Source organism: Nerophis lumbriciformis, linkage group LG29 (genome assembly GCF_033978685.3).
Source record: "Nerophis lumbriciformis linkage group LG29, RoL_Nlum_v2.1, whole genome shotgun sequence".
Lineage (NCBI taxonomy): Eukaryota > Metazoa > Chordata > Actinopteri > Syngnathiformes > Syngnathidae > Nerophis > Nerophis lumbriciformis.
The window spans coordinates 13,918,475-13,937,500 of NC_084576.2; the positions used below are offsets into that span (position 1 = coordinate 13,918,475).

At 38.4% G+C, this 19,026-nt stretch overlaps 1 protein-coding gene across 1 annotated transcript in view; it reads right to left on the bottom strand.

The window, feature by feature from the left end:
- Positions 1-19,026, bottom strand: part of igf1ra (insulin-like growth factor 1a receptor) — a 248,546-nt gene that overhangs the window by 198,369 nt on the left and 31,151 nt on the right. Inside the window, exon 2 of the mRNA XM_061925030.2 lies at positions 18,027-18,593. Coding sequence (XP_061781014.2) covers positions 18,027-18,593 — 567 coding nt within the window. The remainder of the gene's footprint in view (positions 1-18,026; positions 18,594-19,026) is intronic.

The following is a 19,026-nucleotide window of genomic DNA, read 5'->3' on the forward strand; positions in this document are numbered from 1 at the left end:
ACTGCAGCGATGAGAGGAGGCCCTCGGACGAGAGCTATCTGACAGGCGGAGATGTTAACAGCTCCTGATAAGAAAAGAGCCGAGGTGAAAAGAGAGAACAGGAAGCACCAGAGGAGCGACTGACAAGGACAATCAGAGATGCGGGGAGTGAGGAAAGACTAGAGCGCCGTTTATTCACTCCTCCGAGCTTTAGTGAGGGCTTAGCATGGAGCTTGTATATCTGACATTTGTCTGACATTTCCCCTCAGAGCTCCGCCTCTTTCATACGGCTCATCGGCCGCAGCCTCTCCAGGCATCGCTGCCTCGTCTGTCTCGGAATGAGGAAAAAAACACAGCGATCGGCGCACCCTGGACGCCATCACTCCCACTCAGGTCCAGCATTAACCTGACTTATTAAGTCAGGCAGCATTCAGCGGTGTGGGGGCCGCTCTTAAACGCCACACTAAATTGGGCGAACATGTGGGAAACAGACGTTGTTGTGAATGAAGTGAAAAAGGGCCCAGAGGCTGAAGCGGTGTGCTAGGCTGGACAACACTCCTCCTTGCCTCATGGAGTGTAATTTAAGAAGAGACCGGGCCTGTATTGACGAGGAAAAACCGCTGCATGCCTTTGAAGGAACATCTGCACTGAAGGAAAAATAAGACAATTATGTCGGGGCGTAGGAATGAGGAGACAAGCAGGAAGGAGAAGGTTGTTATCTTAGGTCTTAAAAGCAACAGCATGGAATCTTTCACTGTTTAAGCTCACAGTCGTGGAATAGAATTGACTTTAGAGGTATTACAGCCAAGTGACGGGGAGTGCACTACTTGGCTACAACCAGCAGAGGCGATGTTGATCTGGTTTCAGCTAGATCAGGGATGTCAAAGTGGTTTTCAATGAAGGCCACATTAGGGCTGGGCGATATGGCCTTTTTTAATATTTTAAGGCCATATACACGATATATATCTCGATATTTTGCCTTAGCCTTGAATGAACACTTGATGCATATAATCACAGCAGTATGATGATTCTATGTGTCTACATTAAAACATTCTTCTTCATACTGCATCAATATATGCTCATTTTAAACTTTCATGCAGAGAAGGAAATCACAACTAAAAAAATCACTATTTTTTTCATACGGTGTTGATCTGGAAATGTTTGCCTCTGCATTTTGATGGTGTGGGCGTGTGGCACCAAACGGAGATGTTGACGTGCGGAGTAAGCCCTCTTCATTGTCTAGCACAGGGGTCGGCAACCCAAAATGTTGAAACAACCATATTGGACCAAAAATACAAAAACAAATCTGTCTGGAGCCATAAAAAATTAAAAGTCATATTACATACAGATTGTGTGTCATGAGATATAAATTGAATTAAGAGGACTTAAAGGAAACTAAATGACCTCAAATATACCTACAAATGAGGCATAATGATGCAATATGTACATATAGCTAGTCTAAATAGCATGTTAGCATCGATTAGCTTGCAGTTATGCATTGACCAAATATGCCCGATTAGCACTCCACACAAGTCAATAACATCAACAAAACTCACCTTTGTGCATTCACGCACAACATTAAAAGTGTGGTGCACAAAATGAGAAAGAAAAAGAAGTGGCATAAAACACGTCCTAGAAAGTCTGAGAAAGTTATACATGTAAACAAACTACGGTGAGTTCAAGGACCGCCAAAATTAGTAGGACAAAACGGCGCTCGCCAAATACTCAAATCAGTGAAGCATGTTTAATATAAACAGTGTGCTTTATAACAAATCAAAAGGGAGGTTTGTGTCATGTGTTTCCTCCTACAGAAACCATATTAACACAAAAAATATATTTTTTCCCCACATCTTTTCCATTTTTGAAAAAGCTCCAGAGAGCCACCAGGGCGGCGCTAAATAGAGCCGCGGGTTGCCGACCCCTGGTCTAGCGGGTGACTTTTCAAATGATGCTACATATTAGCAGTGTAGCCGAGTGTCCTGGGTTCGCCTATACAGTGTACTTATCTAATAAAATAATAAACGGGAGACATTAGAGCAGGTTCGGTAGCCACCGCTTCTTTAATGTCAACATCACACACCTCCTTCCACAACCACACACACCCTACGTCACAGCCCTACGGCAACTCTGGAGGGACAAAACTCCTCCTCCTTACCTAACTTGGGACACCCTGAACTGTTTGTTACAGCAGTAATGCTACTTTTTATAGCAACGCTTTTGCCCCACACTTGACAAATTACGGTTGTCTGTTCGACATATTCCCACTTGAAGCCAAACCACCGCCAGACGATGGACCCCCTGCTGTTTTTTGGGGGAATTCATTCTTCCTCCATTTGTTACCAGATTCGCACCTTCTTTCTCTTGTATTACCGCTCGCACCACTCCACTAGCATCACAGCTAACTTTAGCCATGCTGCTACCTCTCTGCTCGGGGAGGGCGTATACGTATGTGACGTATGTCGTGACAGTATGTGACGTGTGTAAGAAGGTGCGCTTGCTGTCTGTGAGAAGGAGACACAAGAAGGAGTGGGAAGAGCCTCTGGTGTAATGCCAGCAGCTAAAAGCAACTGCGTTAGAACGTATACTCGATATCACGATATAGTCATTTTCTATATCGCACAGAGACAAACCCGCGATATATCGCGTATATCGATATATCGCCCAGCCCTAGGCCACATCGCAGTTATGCGGCCATCAGAGGGCCGCTTGTAACAGCGAATAATGTATGAATTTGCCTCTGGATTTCAATATTAATTATATATTTTTTTTTAAGTAGACTGTCGATTTTACAGTAAAAACTTCCATCCATCCATCCATTTTCTTATGCTTATCCGAGGTCGGGTCGCGGGAGTAAAAGCTTTACATTTACAAAATTTTACTGTAAAACATAGTGTATTTTTTTTTTTTTTTTTTTAACAACATTTTACGGTAAATGGAGAAACAGTAGCACTGTTTTTTTGTTTTTTTTGGGGGGGTTAAGGAAAAAGCTGGCAGCTTAGTTGCCAGAATTTTTGTGTTGATCTGGTAATAATAAGTATGCATATAAAGCCTGAATTTAAAACAAAGTTAAATACAATTAAAAAAAAAAAAAGACTTAAAAGAAAATTATTGTTATTATGATGATGTGTGATAAGAAAACGCGAGAGCTCTCGTTGTTTTTTTAAAATTAAAATAATTTAAATTAAAAAAAAAACACACACACACACACACATATATATATATATATATATATATATATATATATATTTATATATATATATTTATATATATATATATATATATATATATATATATATATATATATATATATATATATATATATATATAGTATAAGTAATAATAATGTCGGTTTTTACAACATTATATTGTTAATGGAAAAACAGTACAAGTTCTTTTTTTTATTCTGGCAACTGAGCTGCAGGTTTTTCTACCGTAAAAACAAATGTACCGTCTTTCCATTTACAGTAATACACTGTTAAAAACAACAACCGTAGATTTTACAGTCAAAAACTGGCAGCTCAGTCAACAGAATTTTAACACAAACAACAGTAGTAGTTTTTTTTTCAAGTTACAGCAATATGCTGTAAAGCAGTGGTCCCCAACCTTTTTGTAACTGCGGACCGGTCAACGCTTGAAAATTTGTCCCACGGACCCGGGGGGTGGTATGTTTATTTATTTATATATTTATTTTTGTCATAAAAAAATACAATCATTTGTGCTTACGGACTGTATCCCTGCAGACTGTATTTATCTATATTGATATATAATGTAGGAACCAGAAATATTAATAACCGAAAGAAACAACCCTTTTGTGTGAATGAGTGTGAATGAGTGTAAATTGGGGAGGGAGGTTTTTTGGGTTGGTGCAGTCATTGTACCGGTAAGTGTATCCTGTGTTTTTTATGTTGATTTAATAAAAAATTAAAAAATTAAAAAAAATTGTGTTTTTTTATTTATTTTATTTCTTGTGCGGCCCGGTACCAATCGATCCACGGACCGGTACCGGGCCGCGGCCCACTGCTGTAAAGAACACTGTACAATGTATTGTCATTTTTATTAATTTGATGGGTAGTTTGCTGTAAAGTTAAGTATTATTATTTAGACAAACACATGTTTGGAAAGTATAATAATACACTGTAATATTTGTTGTAATATTGGATACTATTAAAGTTTAAAAGGTATGCAATTTCAAGCAGTACATATATTTTTTCTGTCAAAATGAAAAAAATGCATTACATTTAGTGAAAAAATATTAAGTACTTTATTGACACATAACATTTCCAGGTGTTTGCAGGCCAGATAAAATGATGCCTTGGGCCAGATCTGGCCCCCGGGCCTTGAGTTTGACACCTGTGAGCTAGATGGAAGGAGGACAACATGACTTTTTGCCAACCATCTTTTGAAAAACATGATTGTCACCATGGGTGGAGAAATTATCGATTTTTGGGTGCATCACAATTCGGACTATGGACAAACGTACATATATGGATTATTTAAGTATGTTAAATAAAGCAATACAGACAGGTTGCAAATTTTAGAACTAGCATGGACACACACAAAACAATACACAGCAGGAGTAGACCAGGACCTTGGGCTAGGCGATATGAATGAAAACTATATCACAATGTGGGTTTTATATTAGTCGATATCAATGATGATTGATATGTGTTATGACCTATTCAAAATAAGGACCAGGAGAAAAAAATATTAAATGTAAAAAAATGTATTTCAAATGTAACCTTACTCTTATTATAACCCTTTAGCTATTAATGCAGAAAGGAAAATAAATGTCAACACAACCATGAAAAACACTCAATCAATGTAAACAAAATTCTAAAATCACATTTGCACCTAATGATAACCTTTTAATGTTGTAAATGTGATGTTTTATGAATTTGTTTACTGTTTTTAATGTAACCTTGCTGCTGCCCTCTTGGCCAGGTCTCCCTTGGAAAAGAGATCTTTGATCTCAATGGGATTTTACCTGGTTAAATAAAGGCTAAATTAAATGAAAACCTCTTAAAATGAAAGTGCACAAATAAGGACTACGTAAAAAATGCTGAATAAACTGTAACAAAATACTGCGAAGTGTGAAAATGGAAACAGAGAAACCTGAAAAGAACTATTTCTTCTGTATAAGTTACAGCTGTGCTCTAAAGGGTGAGCATGGCTAAGGTGGTGTGATATTACCAGTGTTGGTTGGGGACGAGCGCCTTGCGTAATTTACAGACCTCATTGGTCTGACTATGGTCCGTTTAAAAGAATCAAAAAAGTGCAATACTGTTGGGGTGACTTTTCCTGTTCTTTCAACAATTCCTTCGGCACTCATTTTTACTTTCTCTTCTCACTCCGAGTGCCTTTTTTCATGCAACCAACCTTGCCTTGCAACTTTTCGGGTTTATTCCAACGAAAAAGAAGAAAATCTCCTCGAACGTTTTATCAAAAGCATATTCTATTGATATCCATTATGTGCCTAGCGCAATATATATGGATAATCGTTATATCGTACCGGCCCTATGTTTTGTGATTAATCGCATGAGTTAAAATGACAACTTTGACAGTCCTAATACAAATACGTGCATCAAAAACGCAATAAAATCAACACTACCCATATTCGCACGGATATAGAAACAAAATGGCATGGCCTGTATTAAATCTAACCCAATTTGTCCGGTCTTATCTTGAGGATTAAAAATACTTTTAAAAATGTCAATGGAATTTATAAATGATGGGGCGCTTTACATAAACCCACAAATTGTAGTCAAATAAATTGACTATCCCAGTCCATCCTCGTCAGGCTTCAGTGCGTCCTATTATAACGTCTTATTTTCCCACAGTGTCCAGCCTCTCTGAAGCTTTTATCTGCAGCCTTGAGACTTCATGGCGGGATGAATGCATTCACCCTGACCTCTGTCTGGGCCTCCGAGACAGTTTCAAAGCATCCTCCCGTGTGGGGGTAACAACAGAGGGTCTTACGCTCGTTTTACACCGCAACCGACGCGGGCGACAAGATCAGGTTAGGTCGATGCCACCATTGACCGTTTGTAGACCTTGAAAACATATATTTTCAAACCACAGTAAATCTTTTAATTCCATCGCCGATGTTTTATGGATCAAAACAATCGATAACAGCATGCAGGTCAGCCTACACGGCCGCAAATCAACCCAAAGCACAACAATAAAGTCCACCAAGAAGCACTGGGGGGAAGTCACTAGGGAAAGGGCGCAAGCTTGATCTCCACTATTTGTTCTGAGGGATGGATGGAGAGAAGAAGGGGTGGGATGTGGGGGGTAGTGTTGGAGACTTTCCACTGACCATGGGAGCAGTAAACAGGTCTCCAACAGAAACCAGTCAGAAGCATTTTCCCAGCATTATCTGAAGGTGAAGGAATCCTGGCACAAATGAAGGGTCCTGCTAGATAGACTCCATGAGATAAGATCAGACTCCTTCAAGTTGCTGTCATCAAAAAAAAAAACTGGCTGGAAATGCTTTTGGGACAAATCCAAATTGGCAACTATTGTTTGGGTTTAAAGGCTTTTTAAAACAGACTGAAGGACCCCTGACAAAACCCATCATAGGCCCTTTTGTTGTCCAACAATGAAAGTGCGTGACCCTTCCCTTGCGCTCGAATAATCATTCCTGACCCCGACCTTAGGAGGAAAATGTTGGGAGCAGTGCATGGGTGGCCAAAGGAAATGGATACATTGTATGGGAAACACAATACTCTGAGAAGGAAGCACTTGGAATTTGAGTCAGGGACCAAATAGACTGCAACCAAAAATATCAACCGAGTCAATTACCGTATTTTTCGGACTATAAGTCGCAGTTTTTTTCATAGTTTGGCCAGGGGTGCGACGTATACTCCGGATGTGTGAAATTATTAACACATTACCGTAAAATATCAAATAATATTATTTAACTCATTCACGTAAGAGACTAGACGTATAAGATTTCATGGGATTTAGCGATTAGGAGTGACAGATTGTTTGGTAAACGTATAGCATGTTCTATATGTTATAGTTATTTGAATGACTCTTACCATAATATGTGACGTTAACATACCAGGCACGTTCTCAGTTGGTTATTTATGCCTCATATAACGTACACTTATTCAGCCTGTTGTTCACTATTCTTTATTTATTTTAAATTGCCTTTCAAATGTCTATTCTTGGTGTTTGAGTTTGAGTTTGAGTTTGAGTTTGAGTTTGAGTTTATATCGAACATGCAAGCATACAACATGATACATCACAATCTCCAGTTTCTCTTTTCAACATGTTCGAAAAGGAGTAGGAAGAAGCAGAGCTTATTTAATCCTACCTCTTTTCTTTTACATAACAGTTGCTAAAACTTTTGTTCACTTCCTGTTCTCAATTTATTCACAATATACTCCATAAGTAATCACAATAAAATAAGTAAATAAATAATAATTGGTGAAGTAAGTTACATTTCATATGTTGAGATAAGTAAGATTATTTTGTGAGTGAAAGAATGAAAGAATGGATGAGTTAAATAAATTCAGGATATTTATCATGGTTCTTCTTCTTTGTACTTTGTAAACACTTTAAGTTTGAAGAGTTTCTTGAAGTGGATCATATTAGTACATTGTTTGATTGCTTTGCTTAATCCATTCCATAATTTAATTTCACATACTGATATACTGAAGGTCTTAAGTGTTGTACGTGCATACAAATGTTTTAAATTACATTTCTCCCTAAGATTATATTTCTCCTCTTTTTTTGAGAAGAATTGTTGTATATTCTTGGGTAGCAGGTTATAGTTTGCTTTGTGTATAATTTTAGCTGTTTGCAAATTCACTATGTCGTAGAATTTCAGTATCTTTGATTCAATAAATAAAGGATTTGTGTGTTCTCTATATCCAACATGATGTATTATTCTAACTGATCTTTTTTGTAACACCGTTAATGAATGAAGTGTACTTTTGTAATTATTTCCCCATATTTCTACACAGTAACTCAGATATGGTAACACTAGTGAGCAGTAGAGAATATGAAGTGATTTTTTGTCTAGAACATGTTTTGCTTTATTCATTATTGACGTGTTTCTTGCTACTTTATGTTGTATATTTTTTACGTGAGATTTCCAGTTCAATTTATCATCAATCATTATACCTAGAAATTTGGTTTCATTTACTCTTTCAATTTCTATTCCGTCTATTTGTATTTGTGTTTGACTTTCTCTTCTACTGTTACCAAATAGCATTATTTTAGTTTTACTGAGATTCAACGATAGTCTGTTTTTGTCAAACCATCTTTTTAATTTGTTAATTTCTTCTGTTATTATTTGTAGTATCTTCTGTGTGTTCTCTCCTGAACAAAACGCTGTTGTATCATCCGCAAATAATACTAACTTTAAATCTTTTGTAACTTTACAAATGTCATTTATATATAGATTGAATAATTTAGGTCCTAGTATTGATCCCTGAGGTACACCACAGGATATATTTAGCGTTGTAGAGGTGTGTTCGCCTACCTTCACGTATTGTTTCCTGTTCATTAGATAACTTCTTATACAGTTTAAGACTAACCCTCTGATGCCATATCGTTCTAGTTTTTTGATTAAAATATTGTGATTAATTGTGTCAAATGCTTTAGTTAGATCCATAAAAACTGCTGCCGCACATTTTTTATTATCTATAGCATTGGTAATTTCTTCTGTAATTTCAATTAATGCCATTGAAGTTGAAACATTAGCTCTGTATCCATATTGATTTTCTTCGAGTATTCTATTTTTATTTATGAAACTCTCTAATCTGTTATTGAACAGTTTTTCAATGATTTTAGAAAATTGTGGAAGTAAGGAAACAGGTCTATAGTTTGTAAATTGATGTTTGTCGCCAGTCTTGTAAATTGGTGCAACTTTAGCTATTTTCATTTTGTTTGGAAATGTACCTGTTTGAAATGATAGGTTACTAATATACATTAATGGTCGTGAGATCTCTTCAATAACCTTTTTTATCGTTTCCATATCAATTTCGTTACAATCAGTTGAAGTCTTAGATTTACATTTTTTTCACGATTGTAACTATTTCCTCCTGTGTCACATTACTGAGGAACATGGAGTTCGGATTTCGCTCTATGGTATCATTATAGTCCTCAATTGAAACTGGGTCTGGAATCCTTTCTTCCAATTTTGGTCCAATATTTACAAAATAATTATTGAAGCTTTCAACTACTTCCTTTATGTTGTCATTTTTTTTATTTCCGTCTAAGAAGTATTGAGGGTAGTCCCTCTTAGTGCCATTTTTAATAATGCTATTGAGGATGCCCCATGTTGCTCTCATATTATTTTTGTTCTTGTCCAATAATTCACTGTAATATTCTTTTCTACATAATCGTAGTATGTATGTTAACTTGTTTTTATACTTTTTGTACTTAATTTCTGCCTCTGTAGTTCTTTGTGCTATAAATTTCCTATGTAGTGTATTCTTCTTCTTACAAGCATTTTTTAATCCTTTTGTCATCCATGGTTGATTATTCTTTCTCTGCTTATTACTGAGTTGTATCCATGGACAATGTTTGTTATAAAGTATTATGAACTTGTTTAAGAAATGTTCATATGCTTCATCAACCTCATTTTCATTGTACACATTGTCCCAATCTTGCTTTTGTAGCTCAATTTTGAAAGCAATCATCCTCTTCTCTGTGCACAGTCTTCGAAATGTCCTTTTGTCTTCCATGTTCTTCTTGTAGTTTCCATCATATATTGTAAAAACTGGCAGATGATCACTAACATCGGTTATAAGTAGACCACTTGTAGTGTTATTATCAAAATCATTGGTAAAAATATTATCAATAAGCGTGGCACAGTGTCCGGTAATTCTGCTTGGCTTTGTGATTTTAGGATATAAACTGATGCTGTACATTGTATCAATGAAGTCATCAATAGACTTTTGCTTGTTAGGGTTCAATAAGTCAATGTTAAAGTCACCACATAAGAAAATTATTCTTTGACCATTGTCCATGTAAGTAGCCTTGATCCATTCTTCAAATGTTTCTATACTTGACTTAGGTGATCTATATATACAACTGATGAATATGTTTTTGCTTTTTTCCTGACATATTTCAATTGTTATACATTCTAAGATATTATCTATAGCAAATGACAACACCCAAATGGTGTTGGGTTTTATAAAATAAATTTCCCCAAAAAATGCGACTTATACTCCAGTGCGACTTATGTTTTTTTCCTTCTTTATTATGCATTTTCGGCAGGTGCGACTTATACTACGGTCCGACTTATACTCCGAAAAATACGGTAATCGGTTAAATCGATTTGAAAAAACCTTTAGTTTATCGTCAAAATAAACTTCATAAACGTTATATAGATTTACCCGGTCACAACATTAGGTACACCTGCACACTCTCCGATTGATTCGGACTGCATTGAAAAAGTTTCTTTAGTAGCATTGATGTCACTGCACGTCGCATGTCGGTGTTATTATGCTCTTGTGACTATTTTAATAAAATAATACATTATTCTACCTTATCTTGTGTTTCCTCAAATTCAGCTGGCCTCAACAGAGCTCCCCGCACTTTGGCTGAGACCTTAACAAAAATGTCCAAATTAGGGGTGGGTGCTAAATCCAGTACTTTTTTTGGCACAGACCAAATCCCGCCGGTCCTTCCGGGCACCGATTCACGTAAAATCCAACAGTGCATTTGGCAATCACCCCAGCAGCACTGAGAGCGGACTCAGCCAAACTACCTCTAGGTAAAGTTGCAATTTTCAATACCAACAAAGAAATTGACTCAAACACGCTCCATTGTAAGTAAAGTACCGTATTTTCCGCACTATTAGCCGCACCTAAAAACCACAAATTTACTCAAAAGCTGACAGTGCGGCTTATAACCCGGTGCGCTTTATATATGGATTAATATTAAGATTCATTTTTCATAAAGTTTCGGTCTCGCAACTACGGTAAACAGCCGCCATCTTTTTTCCCCGTAGAAGAGGAAGTGCTTCTTCTTCTACGCAAGCAACCGCCAAGGTAAGCACCCGCCCCCATAGAACAGGAAGCGCTTCTTCTTCTACTGTAAGCAACCACCCGCCCGCGTAGAAGAAGAAGAAGAAGCGCGCGGATATTACGTTTCATTTCCTTTGTGTGTTTACATCTGTAAAGACCACAAAATGGCTCCTACTAAGCGACAGGTTTCCGGTTCATGAAAAGACGCAATCTCTCCATCCGCACACGGACTACTATTTCACAGCAACTGCCTAAAGACTTTCAAGAAAAGCTGGCTACTTTCCGTGCATATTGTAAAAACAAGATAGCTGAAAAAAAGATCCGGCCAGAGAACATTATCAACATGGACGAGGTTCCACTGACTTTTGATATTCCTGTGAACCGCACTGTGGATACAACGGGAGCACGTACGGTGAATATTCGCACCACAGGGAATGAGAAGTCATCCTTCACTGGGGTTCTAGCTTGCCATGCTAATGGCCAGAAACTTCCACCCATGGTGATATTCAAAAGGAAGACCTTGCCAAAAGAGACCTTTCCAGCCGGCGTCATCATAAAAGCTAACTCGAAGGGATGGATGGATGAAGAAAAGATGAGCGAGTGGTTAAGGTAAGTTTACGCGAAGAGGCCGGGTGGCTTTTTTCACGCAGCTCCGTCCATGTTGATATACGACTCCATGCGCGCCCACATCACGCTGGTTTTTAATATATTATTAAAGTTTAACTGACCTATCTGACTGTTTTTTTGACATTCCTTTAGCGCAGTTAGATGCGGCTTATAACACGGGGCGGCTTATAGGTGGACAAAGTTTTGAAATATGCCGTTCATTGAAGGCGCGGCTTATAACCCAGGGCGGCTTATGGTGCGGAAAATACGGTAAGTCTCCAATTTTCACCAAATCTGTTAGCTTTATACTAATATACATTGGCTTTGCTATTGACATGCTACTGAATAGCATTAGCAATTTTACATGGCGATTTCAACGCCTCCAAATTTGTTAATCAAAACTACAAGATGCAAGTTACAATCAAACAGCTGGTGTGTAATAAGTACAATACTTACAGTATTAACACTTTTTATAGCACAACAAATTTAAAAAAATCACACCATAAACTATGGCTGGGCGATATATCGATATACTCGATATATCGCGGGTTTGTCTCTGTGCAATATAGAAAATGACTATATCGTGATATTCGAGTATACGTTTTCACACAGTTGCTTTTAGTTGCGGGCATTACACTACAGGCTTTTTTCACTCTTTCTTGTCTCTCCTTCTCACAGACAGCAAGCGCACCTTCTTACATACGTCACATACGTGTACGCCCTCTTGGAGCAGAGAGGTAGCAGCATGGGTAACGTTAGCTGTGGTGCGAGTGGTAATACGAGAGAGAGAAGGTGCGAATCTGGTAACAAATGAAGGAAGAATTAATTCCCAAGACAAACAGTATGGGGTCCATCGTCTGGCGGTGGTTTGGCTTCAAGGGGGAATATGTCGAACAGACAACCGTAATTTGTCAAGTGTGGGGCAAAAGCGTTGCTACAAAATTTGTAGCATCATTTGAAAAGTCACCCGCTAGAGAATGAAGAGTGCTTACTCCATGTGTCAACATCTCCGTTCGGTGCCACACCAACAAAATGCCGAGGCAACCATTTCCACATCAACACCGTATGAAAAAAATAGTGAACAACAGAAGGAGATTACGTCCGCAGTAACCTACCTTATAGCGATTTGATTTCCTATTATGCAGCTCATTTTTATTTGACAGTTATTGAAATATCTTGTGTGACATCATGCACAAAAGTGCACTTTATTTGTTTTAAACTATTGTAGTGGCATTCTGTACAAAAAGTACACTTTAATTTAGTGTTGTTTTGATATGTCATCTTAGTGACATCATGCACAAAAGTGCACTCATAGCTTGTTTTAAAATGTCTCTGACAATCTTGCACTTTCTGTTTTGAAATGACATGAATGTTTGTGCCACTGCTAATAACTGTTTAATAAATACAGTTTTGGTCAATTGACTTAGTTTAGATTTTCCTCTCTGCATGAAAGTTTAAAATGAGCATATATTAATGCAGTATGAACTAGAATGTTTTAATGTAGACACATAGAATCATCATACTGCTGTGATTATATGCATCAAGTGTTCATTCAAGGCTAAGGCAAAATATCGAGATATATATCGTGTATCGTGACATGGCCCAAAAATATTGAGATATTAATAAAAGGCCATATCGCCCAGCCCTACCATAAACTATACACTACTGCAATCTAACATCTTGGACTTGCAACTGTAATTGCAACTTAATGTGAGACTTGCAAATCATACTAAGACAGATGATAATAAAACGAGATACAACAACTGAACAGCAGTTACCGTAATCAGCTCTTTTTCAAATGTTGCAATTAAAAATGAGGCTTTAATATCAAAAACAATTAATATTTAATAACATACAAAAATGCCCAAATTTGGTACAGTTGAGTGCCGGTATCGATTCCCAGGTACGGGGAAATGGTACCACATCGGTTCAAATGCGATCGGTCCATGTAGGAACGTCCACCTCAATGTGACATCACAACGTACAATAGCCACACTGCAAAATCCAGCAAATAGGAACATCCAGAACTGCGTGCAAGCTCACGCCAAAAGGCATGAACGTCATGATTTAAAGCTGTGGCACTGTTTAAAGCAGTAGCAGAAGTAACTTTTCAACCTTCATAAAATATTTTCATAACTTTTGGGATGACACATGGACTTACAACTACTTGAATGACACCTTTGTCATGGCCTGAGAGGGCGCTGTATTGCTTTCACTGGCACTTAGCAAATATGAGGAGGGTGGCAGGAATTATGCCACACAAAAAACTACAAATGTGCTGACTTACTTTACGGCATACATCACTACCTGTAGAGTCGGTGCAAACACTTGCCTACAGCCTAAAAACTAAAAGAAGAAGAAGAAGAACTCTGACGTGCAATTACTACTATCATGGCCAACGCTGCAAAACAACCAAAGAAACGAAAAGTTTTGTCTTAGAAGACAAAAAAAAGAAAAAGGGAGGTTACCCGGGTAAAAGGACAATCAAGGATCGTCATCATCCTTCCTCAAAGATGAGGAAGGATTTACAAGCCGATGCTGCCTTGGCTTTGTTCCTGCTAAACTAGTACCGTATTTTTCGGAGTATAAGTCGCACCGGAGTATAAGTCGCACCTACCGAAAATGCATAATAAAAAAAGAAAAAAACTTATATAAGTTGCACTGGAGCCCGGCCAAACTATGAAAAAAACTGCGACTTATAGTCCGAAAAATACGGTAAGTGCCTTTTGAGGCTCTCCCACTGGTCTTTCTTTGCTTCGGACCAGCATCCGCCCCGATACATTCTTGGTAGTAGCGTCATGTTTGTAGCGCAATCCAAGATCATTTCTTGATAGTGTCTGCTAATACAGTGTTTTTCAACCACTGTGCCGCGGCACACTAGTGTGCCGTGAGATACAGTCTGGTGTGCCGTGGGAGATTATGTAATTTCACCTAATTGGGTTAAAAATATTTTTTGCAAACCAGTAATTATAATCCGCAAATGTGCCGTTGTTGAGTGTCTGTACTGTCTAGAGCTCCGCAAAGTAACCATGTAATACTCTTCCATATCAGTAGATGGCAGCAGGTAGCTAATTGCTTTGTAGATGTCGGGAACATGGTTTGTCGTGATCACAATACGCGGGAGGCAGCGTGTAGGTAAAAGGGTATCTAACACTTAAACCAAAAATAAACAAAAGACGAGTGCCGCTAAGAAAGGGTATTGAAGCAAAACGAGACTAAATCTGACCTGGCTGCAAAGTAAACAAAAACAGAATGCTGGACGACAGCAAAGACTTACAGCGTGTGAAGCAGACGGCGTTCACAAATTACATCCGTACATAACATGACAATCAACAATGTCCCCACAAAGAAGGATTGCGTCCGCACAACTTAAATAGTCTTGATTGTGAAAACAAAGCGGGTGCGGGGAATAGCATTCAAGGAAGACATGAAACTGCTACATGAAAATACCAACAAAAGAGGAAAAGCCACCAAAATAGGAGCGCAAGACAATAACTAAAACACTACACACAGGAAAACACCAAAAAACTCAAAATAAGTCATGTCGTGATGTGACAGGTCGCGACAGTACACCTACTTTGAGACAAGAGCAATATTGATGCATGGTTGGTTATGGTTTGAATTCATATCCAACAATTGCGAGAACGACTTTTTATTGTCAATATCGTAGTTTTATTTGTTTATGTTTTCTGCTGGTGGTGTGCCTCAGAATTTTTTCAATGAAAAAAAGGTGCCTTGGCTCAGAAAAAATTTAAAAACATTGTGCTAATATATCAGCATAACCATTAGAGATGCAATATTTGTAATCCGACCCACTATTACAATGGACATCATGGCAGTTTGACGCTCAGTGCGCTAGTCCTCATGCAAAATTTGGTCGTCTTTGGCCCACTGGCACCGCCAAAATCAACCAAAACTGAACGTTTTTAAGTGGAGCTTTAACAGGAGTATCCAGCTTTGTTTAAAATCATTTATAAATCAGAAAAAACATTTTCATCAGAGGTCCCTTTTTTTCTTGCAAATTAAGATTCCAACTTAAACCTTTGAGTCTACTTAATTTAAAACTACATTAAGCCTCTTAAGCGACGAAAAAAGGATGTGTCTTAACTACCTACTTTAAGTCATATATTACTTTTTTTTTAACTTTAATCTATTTAACAGCTTCGGACCTATTCATAGTCATAGAGTTTTTCAATATTTGTAATGTTTTTTAAGTTTTATGCTCTTTTTGTAAAAACATATTTTCAAAAGAACAATATTTTTTTAATTATGGGAAAAACACAAAATATTCAATATTTCCAAAAATAAGTTGCAAAGTTGAATACTTCAGATAAGTTAATTGCAGCCTTTAATAGGTCAATGATTCATACCACCACTGATTTTGATGCATTATTATTTTTGGAGTGTTATAAGTGCTGTAGTCTGTCGTCACCTGGTGGTTTAGTGGGCACATATACACACTGGCAATAGACACAACATATCTTTAAAACCATATTCTCTGCAGCAATAACAACCCACCACCATCATTGTTTACTGCATTTAAGTAATTTGTTGTCAGATATTTACATTTCGATAAACAACCATAAAAAAACACTGTGTAGCAGGGTTGTCCACATTTTTTGACTGGGGGGGCCGCATTGAGCTACAAAAATTTGTCCGGGGGCCGAAAGCCGAAAGCCGACTGCATACAATAACTATATATATATATATATATATATATATATATATATATATATATATATATATATATATATACATATATATATATATATATATATATATATATATATATATATATATGTATATATATACGTATATACAGGTATATATATATATATCCATCCATCCATTTCCTTCTGCTCAACCGAGGTCGGGTCGCGGGGGCAGCAGCCTAAGCAGAGAAGCCCAGAACTCCCTCTCCCCAGCCACTTCGTCCAGCTTCTCCCGGGGGCGTTCGGGTAGCATCCTGACCAGATGCCCAAACCGCCTCATCTGGCTCCTCTCAATGTGTATATATTTATATAGCCTATACATTTATATGTGTACGTATTATTATAATAAAATGGATATATAATTATTAATATTAGAATTGAATAATAAGAGCATATGAAAGTTTGACTCCTACATTGTTTACCTTCGAGACAGCTTCCTTAACATTTTGTAAATAATCAGAAATATCAAGCATTTAAAATGCGCCAAACATGGATAAGTATGGAGAGTTTTTTGCATTTTTCACCTCATGCCTTGAAATGGATTTAAATGGGTGTCATTTTAATTTTTTTTATGGTAGTTATCTGTTTATTATACTATCCACAAAGTTCAGGGAGCAGGTTGTGTTGTGTGTGACATGTTTGTTGACTTTTGGTGCTGGTTGTTTTTTTTTCCTATGCCATGATTAGGGAAGGTTGTTTGGATAGGGTCATAAGGGTAAATGATGTGTATGTAATCTTTAAGGAGTACAATCCCTGGTGTCTGGCCTGAGTCACGTTGTCCATAAAATAGTGTCCAAAAAGCCCTTATCAAACCACCAGATATTTAAATTTACTATGTAGCCAGATTGACTCTGCCATCTCACGGGCCAAGGAATGAATGATATGTCTCTCGATTTAATCAGTGGTTGAAAACTGTAATTACACCCAAAACAATTGTTCCTTGTATTTCAAAGTGAGATTCTTAGCATATATAACATGTCAGGTATTCAGTACACCGGAAAATATGTGTTTCACTGGGCAACCAAAATGGGAAAAGTGGCTAAATGTATTGTAAATGATTCTCTCCTATTAGGAAGAATTTTGCAAAAAGTGCTTTGATGCTATTTAAAAGAAAAACCTGTTCAAAACAATGCGGCCAAATTTTAGCCCTCTAACCTCTAAATTTAACAGATTTGTCAACAGATTTGACCCCAAACGGGACACGCGGTAGAAAATGGATGGATGAAAATAATTAAAAGGCAATTAATGTCCTTTTTATGATCAAGGCAGACTCTGGGGTTACGCGCTCGGAGTCACATGACCCTCCTCTGAACTGTTTTTCACACAACCCGAGTGTTGGACCCGAGTTGAACAGGGATGACTCTCCCCCAGATGATTCGTCAATACATCCCCTTTCATAAATTCCCCCGCACCCCTTCCAAAAAAAAGTCCCTAAGGCAAATATTTAACTGACAAGGTCCAGACAGGTAGACTAGCTGATTTCTTGGCAGAGCGCGTTCAACCTCAAGCAAAGTAGGCCTCCCCACTAATACCCGCCGCTCTATACTGCAGATCCCTAAATAGCCCTAAAGACGAGACGACCCTATACAATGAACAGGGCAGAGATGTTTGCACTGGCAAGAAGAGGACAATCCTACAGACGGAAATGAAGGCAAAAGACGACAGGGCTTCACGGAATTTGTCAGATTCTATCAATGAAAAGCCAACATGGAAGACTAGAAAACTCAGAGGGAACTGAGCTTACCTTTCTGACATCGGTTGGAGGTCCAGCAGCGGTATTCCTGTTTGTTATTGAAGGTGGTCTGCTGACAAAGCGGGTTGTCCTCCATGATGCCAGGACAGACATTGTCACACTCCTTGGTCTTCTTATTCCCACTCACGATATTGTTAAACTCTGCATCCATAATCAGAGACCAGTCCACAGAGTCCAGGTAGCAGAGCTCGGCGTTCTTCTCGATCCGGACGGCCCCACGGGTGATGTTCCTCAGGTTGTACAAGCCGATATCCTTCAGGCTGAACATCTCGTAGACCACCAGGGCGTAGTTGTAGAAGAGATTTCGCCCGCGGATGACGCTCAGGTTGGGGAAGAGCGTGCTAAGGCTGTCCAGGCCGGCGACGCGGAACAGCAGAAGGTAGTCGGTGATGACGGTCAGCTTGGGGAAGTTGAGGGAGCGGAGCACCTCCTGGTTCTTGGTCTTGCTGTTGTTGGTGTTGATGAGGAGGATCTGCAGGTAGCCCTCCACTACAGTGCAGTTCTCCAGAAACTTGAACTCGCTGATGTCGTTTCGGATGTCGATACTGGGACCGCAGACTGGAAGAGACATGTGGTCAAAGGGTCAATTAGATGCTCCGTTTGAACGATTTTACATAAATGTGCTCCTTAGTCACAACACAGTTACAATGGGTGTCTTTCCGTGCTGAGTGAGATATTTCAAGTTAATCCACGCGTCATAAATATAATAAGACAGTTTGCATGTTCTCCTCGTGACTGCGTGGGTTCCCTCCGGGTACTCCGGCTTCCTCCCACCTCCAAAAACATGCCCCTGAGGATGTGTTGGCCCTGCAATGAGGTGGCGACTTGCCCAGGGTGTACCCCGCCTACCTCCCGAATGCAGCTGAGATAGGCTCCAGCACCCCCCGAAAGGGACAAGCAGTAAAAAATGGATGGGATGGATGGTTGGGAAATAGAAGACTCAGCTTTCAAAAACAAATGCTGTACATAAAGTCATGTGAAAAAATTCAGG